The sequence below is a fragment of the Schistocerca nitens genome, chromosome 2 (assembly GCF_023898315.1).
Source record: "Schistocerca nitens isolate TAMUIC-IGC-003100 chromosome 2, iqSchNite1.1, whole genome shotgun sequence".
Lineage (NCBI taxonomy): Eukaryota > Metazoa > Arthropoda > Insecta > Orthoptera > Acrididae > Schistocerca > Schistocerca nitens.
The window spans coordinates 996,911,692-996,926,456 of record NC_064615.1 but is presented as its reverse complement, the minus strand read 5'-3'; the positions used below and the strand labels follow the sequence as shown (position 1 = coordinate 996,926,456).

Genomic DNA, 14,765 nt, shown 5'->3' with positions numbered 1-14,765 from the left:
GGAATCTGAAGTGGGTGACAATGAATCTTAAGACAAATTTATCTCTCCAAGCCCTGTGCAGCCTGTTACTGAACAGAAGCTAGTTTGTAAAGTTCAAGCTATCGGTTCAATTTCTTCAAGCAGATAGATATCCACAATGCAGATGTTGATGAATAGTACTGACAATCGTTCACTTCAACACCAATTTTTCTTGCTGCCACAACAACCTGATACAATATACAAGTTTTACTCTACGAAATGCAGTCAGAGCTGTCTTCCATTAATAAATGTCCAATGTAATATCTATCAATTAAGACACATTTTTATTACTGTAAATAATGGAAGCTAAAGACTGTGCTGCAAGAAAAACAGCCTCGACCGAGTAATTCCAGGGATCGACTTTACTTGGTGAAAGTGCCTGGAAAGTTCCTAGAAAGGATATTATGGGAAAGTAACTATTGTTTAAATTTAAACTTCTTTGTAAATTTATCCTTTTATTTCATGGCCTAACTTATATATTTAACTAGTGTGAGAATCAAACTATGGAAAATCCAGTGAGACAATGATACTCTAGTACTGGATAGAGGAAAGGACTCAGTTTTTAAACACTGTAAATTGAGTTGCAAGTAATCCTCTTTAATAAAGCTTCTGCATATTACATACATATTTACAACCAAATATGTCCACAGTTACATATTTTTGATACAATCCATGAACCTTATAATGATAACATGAAATGTAACTGCATGGGTAAGACCAGTGCCTTCAACATTTACAAGAAATCAACATGATTAATTTTTCAGTCTTTCATCAGCAGCCAGGAAGATAAAAGCTCATTTTACTGACACACAATAGTTAGTTTGTACTATCTGTACAATTAAAGTACATTTGTTTTAAATAGAGCCTGAAAAATATATGACCGCAAAGTTACAATCTAAATTTTGATAATTTAATGTGATTTTTTAAATTAGGAACAAATACATTTGGCTATCTTAACAGGTACTTAGAATTAACAGTGTACAATACATGAGAAAATAATGACTGTTTCAATCTCATGAAATGAATTCTGCTATTTATAATATTTCCCTTATTTTCTGTTACACAAAACAAAGACTGCAGAACCAGTTAGAATGCCACAGTATATTATGAATGAGAGACAGCAAACTGACTACCAAATTGCAGATGTGGTTCTTCATTAAACTACTTCTGGTTCGAACGAAACAGACAAATTACACTTCTGATATCTTGTATAAATTTATCTGTTAATATTAATGAACATGGTGCATAATATTTCATCAGATAAACAGTTAAATTGACATCTTCACAACAACAAAAAAACATGCAAGACTAACAGATAAAAAAGTCTGGAATAAAGACTCCAAATACTTCAGCTTACTGATAAGCTGAAAATGCACACAATTATGCAGATAACAGAGCACAACAAAAATCTCTACACAATATAAACTAAATTCAAAATAAAAATACCTTGTTACTTGGCACTTTGTGTGGAAATAAACCAATAATTAATAATAGGAAACTACATTCCATAACTGTAATTAGTTTGGTTTTGTTGTATCTGTTGAGGAGGGTACTGAGAAACAGCTTCTGCTGCTGCTGCTGGTGGTGGTGGGGGTGGTGGTGGCAGCAGCCAAGGGGAAAGTACTGGAGGGGGTGTTTGGTACATAGGCCTTGTAGGGCAAGCTTGTGTATTTGAGAATGCAACTGGATTTCCGAATGTCGTGCTGCCAAACTGGTATGACAGGGGGCTGTTCACAGGGGGTGGTGGTTTTGTTGTGTCTGGTCTTACAAAAGCATTTTGTGGTTGCAATGTAGGAAAAACCGAGGGCATTGATTCGCTTCTGTTCAGAGGTGGAGGTGTAGGAGGTGTGTGAGTGCTACCCTGATGGACACTACTTGCAGCTGTTAAGTGCAAACCTTGTGGAACAGATCCACAACGACCGAGATTAGACTGAGCCATATGACTGGGCTCAGGAAAGAAACGAATACCAGTATCGACATTACAAGGGGACTGTGGAACTGGTGGTGGTGGCATGCTACTATCAAAAATGGGCTGTTGGTTCTGGGAATTCTGGATAAGGGTTGTTGGGAATGGAACGAAAGGTGGTGGAGGACTTTGCATGTACTTTGGCATGCTAAAGGTTGGTGGCCTAACAAAACTAGATGGATGTGGTTGGATATTTGGCGACTGCAGATGCAGGTGAATATTTGGAGATTGCATAGGAGCATGATGATGTGCATTGCCCCAGGTCTTGCACTGGGGCTTCACCTGACCAGGACCTGGCCCCCATGGCCTAAAGTTATTTTGAAATCCTGGACGAACCCCATCCACTGATCCTTGGAACTTTCCAGGCCTCTGTATTTGATGATGTGCTGCTGAAGCTTGTGAAATGGAAGCTGTTGTAGGTTGTTGTGTCTTGAAGGGACGATTCCAATGCTTCTCAGACATCCTTAGATTACGAGCATTCATTCTTTGTTCATATGTTTGATGTTTCCTATTAAGTTTCTCATCTGGTTCACCTTTCTCCTGTGTAAAAAATGTATTATTAACACAGTATAAGTGTACCTGTATTAAGCCTGTAACTGAGAACACCTGAATTAATATAATTTGGAAAACAGAAACATACAGGTTCTTCTGCCAATCAATATGTTTATTTACAGCCATTAAAGCACATGTAGGAAACTAATGCTCTTCATTAATGGCAGATCAACATTTTTTGCTGAACTAACACTAACAACATACACAGGAAATCACTGTATCCATGTATACAACTTTACTTTTTTACTTGTTACAAATATCAATTTTTTTCCTCTATAAGGGGACTTATGAAATGGTGATCTCCTTTCTGATTCTTAAATTATGAACTAAACTTATGTGACCCAGGAGCTGCTTCCTGAATTGTGATGTTACCCCTGACTGGAATGTGACAATATGGGTGTGATTTGGTGAAGTCAAGAATATGAATGCAAAATAAATGTTATCATAAAAGACTGACGTGTAGCACAGTCCAAGGTTTATGTTTGCCCCATACTTAAGGCACTCTGTTATGAATAATTAAAACTATAAGGTAAAGTCAGAAAGACTTTTATAATACATGGTGCACTAATCTACAGTAAATATTTGGGTGCAAATTATCTGTATAAAATGTGTATCAATTACATAATTTGCAGCCTGGCGGATGGGCGATAGCTATTATATGTAGCTCACTAGCTTCCTTTACAGCCGTTTAGAAGACATCACTTTAAACAGATTTAATTGCCAAACATCTCTCCAATTAGAAACCTCTGCTAACTTTCACTCACATGCTCAAACTGATATCCCAACTCCCTTTTGTAGCCATCAGACCATTGCCATATCAACATATTTCTCCACTGCTTTCTGTAGAAAATTTAAAACAAGTAGCTCAATGCTTTTCTATGCCTAACACTGCATTTCCTCGTTTTCTTGTAACACTTTCTTTTAAAATGTTCTTAGTCATCACATATAATTAATTCCAGCCATCACACAGGTGAAAAACACTTCTGCCAAAATAGTGGTTACAAAAAATGTTTCAAAAATATAAATAGAGTTATCAAACACTAAAATCTGCTTTAAAAATATCAAGGCAGGAATGAAAAAAGAAAGATGAACTACTGCAAGTAATGTACTTTGAAATATTAAGATTATTGCTGGTTTCAATTTCCCTTTTCATAAACACATTAAGAAAAAAAGGGATTAAAAAACACCTCTTAATTCTGGCAAACAGTGATCTTCACACAATAACAGAAAAATAACTAACTCAGTCCAAATACAACCATATCAAAACACAGCCTCGGGAAGTCAACCATGGATTCAAGAATCTCTTTAGGTCATCTTATTTGCATTATTCAGACAAAGTACACATTAGGCATTCAGTTTTCTTGCTGGCCATAACCTACAATCAGTCTATTCATTTATGCAGAGACTGATTTTCACATGTCCATACATGCTAAGCCTCTAAATGAGCACTGGCATCTACACAACTAACAATATGGGACCAAACTTCTGAGGCTATCAGTCCCTAAGCTTACAAATTACTTAAGCTAACTTAAGTTAACTTACACTAAGGTCAACACACACACCCATGCCCGAGGGAGAATTCGAACCTCTGATGGGGGAAGCCATGCGGACCGTGACAAGACACTTCAGACCGCTCGGCTACCTCGCACAGACAAGTTTCACTTGTTCGCATCATTATACTACAGATCTTTAGTGCTTACACATATGGAAATTACTTTGTAAAAGCACTCAAAATTTAAGTATCTAAAGCTACCTTAATCATCCATGTTTGACAAACACACACACCTTCCAGTCTTTATGAAAAGTCTATGACAAGGTTGTTTCCTTAACGAACAGAAAACATTTTTTCGTCTGATACTCAGTTATCACTCACTTCCTTACGTTTCATATTATATCCGATTATACTGCAGATTACACAGCTACATAAGAAATTACATCAACTACCATCTTCGTTTTTGGAAACTTCTGACAGTTCTCAGAAAGTGAGTTCAAGAGGACTCCACCTTAACAACCTTGCCATGCACTCACAGTGAGAGATCTTAGCAACTATTTCAGTATACTACACAGCCTCTTCACGCTACACAGCAGTCATGCAATTACACATCATAATGATGACAGATATCATCTGCAAATGGAAATAATTATAACAGTCTAGGTAGTAAACACATTAATTCAAAGGTGACCGGTTTAGATCGTTACACGATCATCTTCAGACCTAGCCATTTTGATGGACAATAGTTGTGTATGGAGCAGGAACCTCAGAATGACGGGGTAGCAGTTGATTACCATCATTCTGAGGTTCCTGCTACACGCACAGTCATTGTCCATCAAAATGGCTAGGTCTGAAGATTATCATGTAACGAATGAAATTGGTCACTCTGAATAAGTGTGTTTGTGATCTAGACTGCTGTTATTATTTTTGAAGATTATAATGGTATTGCTGACAACTTCAATAAAGTTTTCAAAAACACATTAAATTGCCCAAAATCTTAAGAGATTCAGAGAAGTTTGTGTATGGGCACTGTCCTATTGACAGAGCACATTTCCATCTCTTATGAAAAGCAACATAATGGGCCAGATGATTGCCCAGATTAATTCTGCACTGTTTGGTACACCCTAAACACAATAAATATAAAATCATGTTAGCCCCACAGCATTATTCCCAGAGTCAGTCTTGCATACCACAGCTTGATGTGATCTTTTATTTTGCGTTCTCCTGGTCGAAATATCACTATCAAATGACCATCACCAAGCCCAACATGGCAATTGCACTCTGTTCTATAGAAAACTTTATAGCACCAATTATTTCAGAAGCATCTTGTTACAGCATTGGAAGAGCACTGTAAGGTGATGGTCCTTTTGTAGTCAGTGTGTCTGGCTGCTGTGCGGAGGACTGGATTCCACTCCTGGTACTGTTTGGGATTTTTTTCCTTTCCTGGAACGAGGTGCAATGTGCCTCCTAGAGCCAGTGCTCTGGCATTCAACATTATTATAATTACAATCAGCAGCAGCATCCTCTACACTCTCCAGTTTTGTTGCTGCTTATTCCACTCACTGTCTCAATATCACCTTCATTTCAAGGTGGCAATAACACCAGTAACTTTTTTGACCACAACTTTTCTTGAATCTTTAAGCCTTCTGCAAAAGATGTGTACTGAGTACTGAAAAATATGAACTTTTATCACAATGTCTTCCACTGAATTGACCTAATTCACCATGTTGGTGCAGAAGTGCGTGGGGTAGCAGTGCAAAATTCAATGCAATTAAACAATTGTTGAAGAGTATATAACAGCACAAGAACTAGATGGAGAAAGACATCACACTTGTCCTTTTCAAGGTAATCATCCAAGCATTTGCCTTTAAATTGTTAGGGAAACCACAGAAAACAATGTGGATAGCCATTGTCTAAATCCAGGTTTGGTGTCTTACCACTATGAAACTACACAAAAAGAAACTTGAAGGGCTAAACAGAGGTACTGTCCTGTTGAAAAAATATCTTTAACAGTAACTTTTTAATAATTTACTATAAAATTAATGCAATTAAAAAGAAACAATTCTGATCTACAATAATATTCCTGCACTTCTAGGTAGTCTAAATATCACATAAAATCAATCAAAAAATCAATCAAAAACTGACTCCAGCTGATGGAACAGTATCCCCTTTCTCAGGTAGATGTTCACAATGAGAAATTGTCTGTTCTGATTGTTCTTGCTCTCAGGTTGTAAGTAATACAACCAAATTTCGTTAAACACAGTTCATTGAAATTGCCTTCAATATGTCCAAATGATACCACAAATTTGGTTGGTTGATTCAGGGAAGGGATCCAAACAGCAAGGTCATCAGTCTCATTGGATTAGAGAAGGACGGGGAAGGAAGTCTGCTGTGGCCTGGCAAAGGAACTATCCCGACATTTGCCTGATGCGATTTAGGGAAATCACGGAAAACCTAAATCAGGACGGCCAGACACAGGTTCGAATTTTATCACATAATTATAGTTTCAGTCACTATTGTGCATTATGGCACCCCTTTAATCAACATGTCCTCATACTAAGAGGTCCTCTGTTTCTGAGAGGGGAGAGGGAGAGAGAGAGAGAGAGAGAGAGAGAGAGAGAGAGAGAGAGAGAGAGAGAGAGAGAGAAATATATGCTGCACCCATGTCCTCCAACTAATGTGTTCTAGATATGATTGGACACTGACACCTGACTCGTACTGATCACTAGGTAACATTAACAACACCATTCTCCAATACCATTGATTGGATGGCCATAGAGAACAAACTGCATTCAGACACATTCCTGGGCAAAGCAAAATGTCAAATTCCATCTGACATACCAAATAGTTCCTTGGAACACACTATCTCAAAACAGCAATGTCTTGAGATAATTCAAAAGTACAACTAACAAACATTCAAGTCAAATGTACAGTTCCACAGAAATTATAGTTTCAATAAAAGCTAGCCCCATCTTTTCTTCCGAATAATACATTCTGCAATTAGCTATTACATCAACAATGTTGTTACCAAACATGTCTGAACTATACTAAAACAAACACTCCTTCAAAAACCAGACTAGGCAATAGCATTTACCAGCCTTTAAAGGGAACCTTAGCATGATTTCCTTCAGTTGACCCTTAGGTATCACAACTTCACCCAAAAAAATTACAACTGAAAAAATCTTAATTCAATATTCTACAGGTCACAAATCAGTCATGCACATGCCACTTTTTTGTCATGCACATCAAATATTGATAGCTGCAGCACTGCTTTGCATATCTTTGGCCATTGCCTAGGAACGAGACCACACTATCCACGAGGTGGCAGGCTGGTAAATGGTCACGCTGTGATTTAAGGCTGTGCACTCACTGGTTTGGGCAGGCAATTGAACTGTGAGACTAGAGGCCACTCAGTACTGCTGGTGAGTCATGTTAGCCGCAGTGGTTTTTCCTTGGCTGTGCACAGCTGAGTGCGAAGGAAGTGATCGGCCTGCCTCGTGTTTGTTGCAGTCAGCACCTTACATTTTTGCGGCACTAACCACAGCATAGAATTATTTTCTCAAAGCAGTGCAAATGTTACCTAGGAGCATCGAGTTTGGCATTATCTGAAGATTTCTGCCAATTCCCCAAAGTGTCTTGCTTTCTAGCTTCTTTGTAATGTGTGCCTTGCGCTATCAGGCCATATGTGGAGCTGCTTAAGCTGTTAAATATTTTTCTGCTATACCTGTTGGAACCACACACAGCAAGTCAGTGTGGCTGTGCAAGAAATTAAATGTCCGGTTAAGCACACCAAATGATCAGCTATCATGATTTATGCGACATCTGATGCTTATTTGTGTGATGTGTCCATCTAGTAGCCACTTGCATTTAATTTTTATGCTTAAATCTTCTGTAAAGTGCACCATGCCTACAATCATTATGCCTTACAGTAGGTTTGTTGCTTGATGTGTAGCATATGTGTCTTTCTTAGTGTCTTGTTCTGTTATTTAATGTCTGTCAGCAGTAACCTAGTGGGCAGCTGCCATTTCGTATTTTAGGAACACTGCCAAGCTGCTTTCAGCCTGATTCAAGAATTAATTTCCAACCGGGTCACGTATTACAACTCTCATTTTTAATTCTTTGCAACTATCGTGTTTGTTCTTGGTTTCTTCCTTTCTTTTAAGGTTTCTTATTATATTATTTACATAATTCTAAGTTCCTTGACTTGCTTTGACTCATTCTTTTCTGTAAATCCAATCTTTTTCTTGTGCTTTTTTCCTGTAATCATGAGTTACTAAATTCCTGAACATGTATGACTCGTGCGTTACTATGTTTTACCTTACCTGGTAACTATTTTTACAAACTTTTCCTTTATCACTTCTTGAAATTTTTATCTTTTACCTCTAACATTTATTTTTCATAAGACAATATACACTGTTCAACAAACTGGAAATTCAGCACTTAATTATGGATACTGCTAATGTAGCAAACACTCTTAGATTTAGTGTGTGGAACTTCATGAAGCAAAATCATAATTTGTACCTCTGCTGCTTATTATGACTATCGCTATTTCAATTTGCAATCAATTACCTTGTTATCCTAATATATAGAAAAAAGTATTTTCCACTTCAGAGCAAAGTTCACCACACAAATATTTCCAACTTTGCAACAATCTACTTTTTTTACGTACCTGGTTCCTTTGCTCTTTTGCCATTCTTCTAGCCTTCCTTTCCTCTTCATCATCTGAATACTCCATAACATTTGGAGGTGGTTCATTGTTATGTTCCCATGAAGCGTCACAACCCTTTTGCCTGTAAATTTTATGTTCACTGTTACTTCACTACAAGAACTATGTAATTGTGAAAATAGAAATTTGAACATGTAAACAGTAATTGAAGGTAAGCAACCACTTACCTGTGTGTGCCACTCATCATTCACCTGCAGACAAGTGCTTGCATGTCCTCAATTTTTACAAATTATGCAACTTATGCATAAAAATGCAAAGCTTTCATGTTGTCTAACAAACATTAACCAAAAAAATCCAAAGTTGTATAACTGATGGTGTCAATACAGACCTGCCTTGTAAATCTGTATGTCATTTTATTTCTTTTGATCTAATTACCACTTGAAGCAGTTGTAGATATGACAATGTACTTGGCAAAAATTACATACATAAAACATCTGGAGTCTAAATTTGAGAAATGGTGTCACACTGTGCAACTTCAACCGTGCTACCTCAACAGCCTGCAAGGGAAACTACACCAAAACGTAAGTTTTAGGCTACAAATCAGGTAGTAGGCCAGTGTTACTTTAACAGGTATGAAAGCAAAGTTCATAATTTGACAATTCTGATTACAGCATATGAAAAGTTAGGGAATATGGTCTTCTGTGCATATTTCCTGAAATACTTGTTAATTCACTGATAACTAAATTAAGAAGTCTTTCCATTTGTTGTTTCAAGTAAAGTAACTTCTCAGCTAAAATTAGTAAGAAAACTTAGTGTTTATGTCGTTGAATTACATACCCACATTCTATGGTGTGCCTTTTATTGCTGTGAAATATAATGAAGTAACTATTTTGTAAGTGTTTAAATTGTTATAACTATTAGCACTGTAATAATAAAACCAGTAATTTTAAGATTTTCTGTGAAGATACTCTTCAACAGAATAGGAGTAGTTAACCAAAAGGGAGTTCTTTCATTCTGGCAAACCATATTACCTACAGGACACTTAGTACGTTTTAGCAGGGTACTGATATACAGGGTGTTCCTTTTATCTGATGACCCCTACCTGGGTATTGCAGGCCAGCCATGGAAGCCGCACCTGCCAGTCGAATGGGTCCCATGGGACCACACTGTGCCCTTCTTTTCGTGGCTTTTAGCCTGAAGGCCATACAGGCATATGCGCCTTGTCGGCCAGTGTCATTCAACCGGTGAAACAGGCATCAAAAAAGTAACAGTGAAATTTGCGAACACAATAATGGCACGAGCAAATTATTCAACTCCACAACGAGTGCTCATTTATGATTCGTATGTGCATACTGAGTCCGCTCGTACTGTCCGGAGATTGTTTAAACAGAAGTTTCCAGGTGTTGAAGTTACGAGTCATGAGGCAGTTCATAAACTAGTGAATAAATTGTGTGGAACGGGAAGTGTTCAAGACAAGAAGCATAAATGACGACATACAGTGCTCACAGAATCTCGTCTTGATGAAATTGCATACTGCCTGGAAAATTCCCCTATGAAGTCTCTTAGACATTTTTCGCAGCAAACAAATACTGTGCACCTCTATACAGAGAGATGCTAAGCTGCTTGGGCTAAGGCCCTATGAAGTACCATTAATACAATAACTTTGACCTGGTGATCCTGCACACACAGTTAAGTTTTGCAAATTGGTTTAAAGCAAGAACATGGTGAAATGGATCCTTATCTCATTCTGTTTTCAAACAAAGCTTGGTTTCATTCACACGGGTATGTTAATTCCCAAAACGGCCAACACTGGAGCACAGATAGACCTGTTGTGTTTTATGAAGAATGCCTTCACAATCAGAAAATAGGGGTGTGGTGTGCAGTTAGTGGTGACAGAATAGGCCCATTTTATTTTTAATGACAGTTACTAGTGAAAGATGCATGCCAAACACTTTGCAACCATTTTTAATGAACTGAGTGACAGAGAATGAAGCTTCACATTCTTTCAACAGGATTTGACAAGGACTCACGTGGTCAATGTTTCTTCACAGAGAATTCATGGTGTGTTTGATGAAAGGTTTGTAACAATATCTGGACCCTTGAGGTCCTGATTTAAGTCCAGACAATTTTTACTTGTGGAAAGCACTGAAGGACAAAGTGTACACAACAAATCTTCACATGGTAGAGGAACTCAAGGACAATATCCACGAATCAATTAATCCAATATCTCAGAGAGAATTACATCATGTAATTGATAATTTCTTGAGAAGATTCAGAAATGCATGAAAAATAATGGCAGGCAGTTCCAGCATCTCCTTGTGTGACATGGGTGAGTACAGAATTTATTTGGTTATATTTTAAATGTAGTCATGTCGTACTGCAGCAGCAGACGGGTGACAAGGCATCTGATTGCTGGGCAAAGGAGAGCTCGCTGCTCACATCTACTGCACTGCACAGTGGTTATCAGATAAATGGAACACCCAGTACATTGCCTGACAAAAAGGTGAAGCACCCAGAAGACAGTCTGGTGCCTACATAACTTCATATACATTGGTAGGCATGAACATGATTCGAGTTGCAATATTCTGTGACATAATGGTCACCAGATTGTATTATCGTTGTCTGTGTTTAGTGTTAATAGACCTGGTATGGTATGTAAGATGCAGGAAAAGCATCAGATGCTGAGTGATCACTGAGATATATGAAGATGCTGCATGCTCTTGAAGGACAGGATTACTAGCACCTGGCAGTCTACGTTAAACAGCTCATCGAATTGTGCAATATCCAGATTTGTGGGGCATTCGGACATGAGAGTGGCATTACACTTAACTGCACGGGAAAATGTGAGGGCAAACATACTAATCGTTGAGGTTCCAGTTGAACACGTTTGCTCCCCTGCAAGGGAGGATCATTGTATGGGGCACCAAGGATATCAATTATTTCACACCTACTCCTGTAATCCGAGAATAAATAATGGATCCCTGCAACATTATGTGTCTTCCTGCACCATTTTTTGGAGACTATCAGCAGCTACCGTCCCATGTGTAGGCTGCCTTTAACACAACAACACAAACAGCTCCATTTGGAGTGGGGCCATGAGCAGGAAGCTCAAACTGCTGATAAATGGCACCCCTGTGTTCAGTGCCTAATTGCTGTTTCTCAGAACCCCAGATGACCACTGTCATTGAGTACAGCAGTGAACTGGGAGATGTCCCATTCTCCCGATGTTTTAGAGAGGCACAGCAGTGTTACTCCTGGGCGTCATGGTACGGGGAGCCATTGGGTAAAAGTTCAGGTCAGCTGTAATTGAGGAAAATAATGGCACAACTGTATACCACTAACATTCTGCGTCCTCATGTGTTACCTCTCAAGTGGCAGTATTATGGTGCTGTTTTTCAACAGGACAATACTCATTCACACACAACACTTCTTTGTGAAGTGCCAGAGAGATGGCTATTCCCATGGCCAGCAAGATCCCCACATCCGTCCCCAAAAGAACAAATGTGGGACCACCTCGGATGTCAACTCTGTTTCAGTGCCAGTACACAGGATATCATGAACCAGTTACAAGAGTTGTGGGCCAGTTTTCAGCAGGAGAGGATACAATAACTATATGACGTCCTTCCCAACCGGGCCAGTGCATGTGTACAGATCAGAGAGCGTGCAACATTATACTGACAAGTAGGCCGGTACTGCCAAGTTCGTTGTAAATTTTGCTATTCTATAATCACTGAAATACCATCACCTACCCTTTTAACCAGTGAAGTTTAATTTCACTTCTTCTTCCCCTTCTGGGTTGTTCACTTTTTTTGTCTGGGTGCTTTACTTTTTTGTCATACAGTGTATATGTGGACTTGTGCATTAGGTTACATTCTGTTTCAATGTTAAACCCACGAAGTCTTGGCAAACGTTTTGGTCCTCATATTATATTCATGGTTTTCATTACTTTTTGAAGAAAGAGAAATACAGCTAATGACAAAGGACATTAACAAATACCGCTATCATGCAACAGTTATCAAACTCTGAAATTTCTTGAAGTGGTTGTCCTAGAAGTAATGCCATGCGTAATTCTTGTAACATGTATTCTAAATATATTATCCCTGTAAGCCTTATCTCTTCATATATGACTAACTCATCAGGCACTGGATAAAGACAGAACAACTAATTTTCTTTATTTATCTTCATCTATTAACCTTAAACAAGCATACTGTTAATGTAACTGAACAAAGGTTAGCTAAAGCTGAAACTCGGCACCAACCAGCCAAAGCATTGTCCTCTGCCTGAAATCATTTAGATGTGGTATGAACACAGATACTTCATTACTTCTGGGCTAAACGAATAAAGGGTTTTGGCTACCTATAATCCCAAAATCTAACCACTGCTACTAGTAGTTCATAGTACAAATAAACTGTTTGTAGTACATTTGGAATTTGTATGAGGTACAGAATTGTATGTACTAATTCTTACCAAAATTTATTAATAATACATTAGTCTATAAATCATCTGTTGATGTTTTCTAATTTTTCAATAGCCATCTATTCAGTAAAAAAGACCAGTATTATTTTGCATCCATAGATATTGTTTTGTATCCACATACTCTTCTCTGCAATAACAACAAAATTCACATCTTCTGACAACACATGTGGAAGATCATTTATACCTTTCAGAAATGAAAAAAATGAAATAGAACTATGCGCTATACCATACAAGATGGCTTTAAATTAAGAGTGCATGTTGCTATGTGATTGACATGGAACAAATACACTGCTATCCACCATGCAAAAGAAATATTATGGAGTAGTAAATACAGCAGGTACATGGTTTAATTTTATCTTCCTTACTGTGAAACGGCTCGCCCACAGCATACTGAAGTCAGCCTGGGACACTTTCACACTGACAATTTTCATTATATAACTGTCCTGTTGCTGTAATTACTACACTGTGCAAGTTGCCATTCTGTTAATGAAAACAGACACACACACACACACACACACACACACACACACACACACACACAAAGGCAATTCATCAATATTAATTCTTGACTATATTCTGAGTTCAAATATCATAAATTTCTTTGAGATCCAAAAGCTTCTGACCCCCAATAAGCACTGTTGTAGAAAGCACTGCTTGTGCAAAACTTGGCTCTTGCCCTTTTCTCATGTGATACTCTGCCAACTATGGATGGAGGGCAACAGGCAGATTCTTTGTGCCTAGATTTTCAAAAACCATTTGATATGGAGCTCCACTGCAGACCATTAACATAGGTACACGCATATGGAATATGTTCCCAGGTATACGAGTGGCTCGAGGACTTCTTAAGTAATACAACACAGCATGTTGTCCTCAATGACAAGTGTTCACCAGAGACAAGGGTATCATCAAGTGTGCCCCAAGGAAGTTTGATGGAACAATTATTGTTTCCTATAAACGCAGACGATCCGGTGGGTGGGGAGGGCAGCAATCTGCAGTTGTTTGCCAAGGATGCTGGGGCATCAGGGAGAGAGTCATCATCCAGTGACTGTGGGAGGAGACAAGATGACTTCCCAGGAATGGTCAGACTTGCCATGCTGAAATCTGTGTCGCTTTTTTTAAACCACTGAGTTAATGTTGAAAAAAAAATAAGTACACAATATTTTAGCTGTAGACATAACCTGGAAGTAAAAAAAAAAACCACCTTTATGAAGTAAGACATTTGTTGCATGTTTTCCATGCTTTTAACTGCATACTGTACAGTCATGACCTCCCTTGCTTTGTTATGCCAATGACGTCTAGGGTCACGGTGGAGTTAACTATGTGCTGCTCTTTTGCCACAGCAATGTGATAGATGATTCGCCCGGTGAAAGCAATTGCACAATAATTAAACATTCATTAACAAGTACAACTGATATGTTGTCTACAACAGTACTTCCAAATTGCTATGGAGTAAAAAATACATGGTTCAGAACATGTCAACATTAATTTCATTCCTTGTAACTACCGCAAAAATGTCAGATATTGATGCAATATTCCCAACATACATTTTTTTATGCACGAAGAACGTGCAAAGATGACATATAATAGCCCTGTGA

The 14,765-nt window shown here is 38.2% G+C and overlaps 1 protein-coding gene across 5 annotated transcripts in view; it reads right to left on the bottom strand.

Moving 5' to 3' along the window:
• Positions 1-594: 594 nt before the first annotated feature.
• The window catches only part of LOC126237317 (H/ACA ribonucleoprotein complex non-core subunit NAF1), a 34,550-nt gene continuing 20,379 nt past the window's right edge, over positions 595-14,765 (bottom strand). For all 5 annotated transcript variants that reach the window (XM_049947283.1, XM_049947285.1, XM_049947284.1 and 2 more), the window contains 2 exons: positions 8,698-8,818; positions 595-2,524 (listed from right to left, as the gene is read on the bottom strand). In XM_049947283.1, coding sequence (XP_049803240.1) covers positions 1,517-2,524; positions 8,698-8,818 — 1,129 coding nt within the window. In that variant the 3' untranslated portion in view covers positions 595-1,516. The remainder of the gene's footprint in view (positions 2,525-8,697; positions 8,819-14,765) is intronic.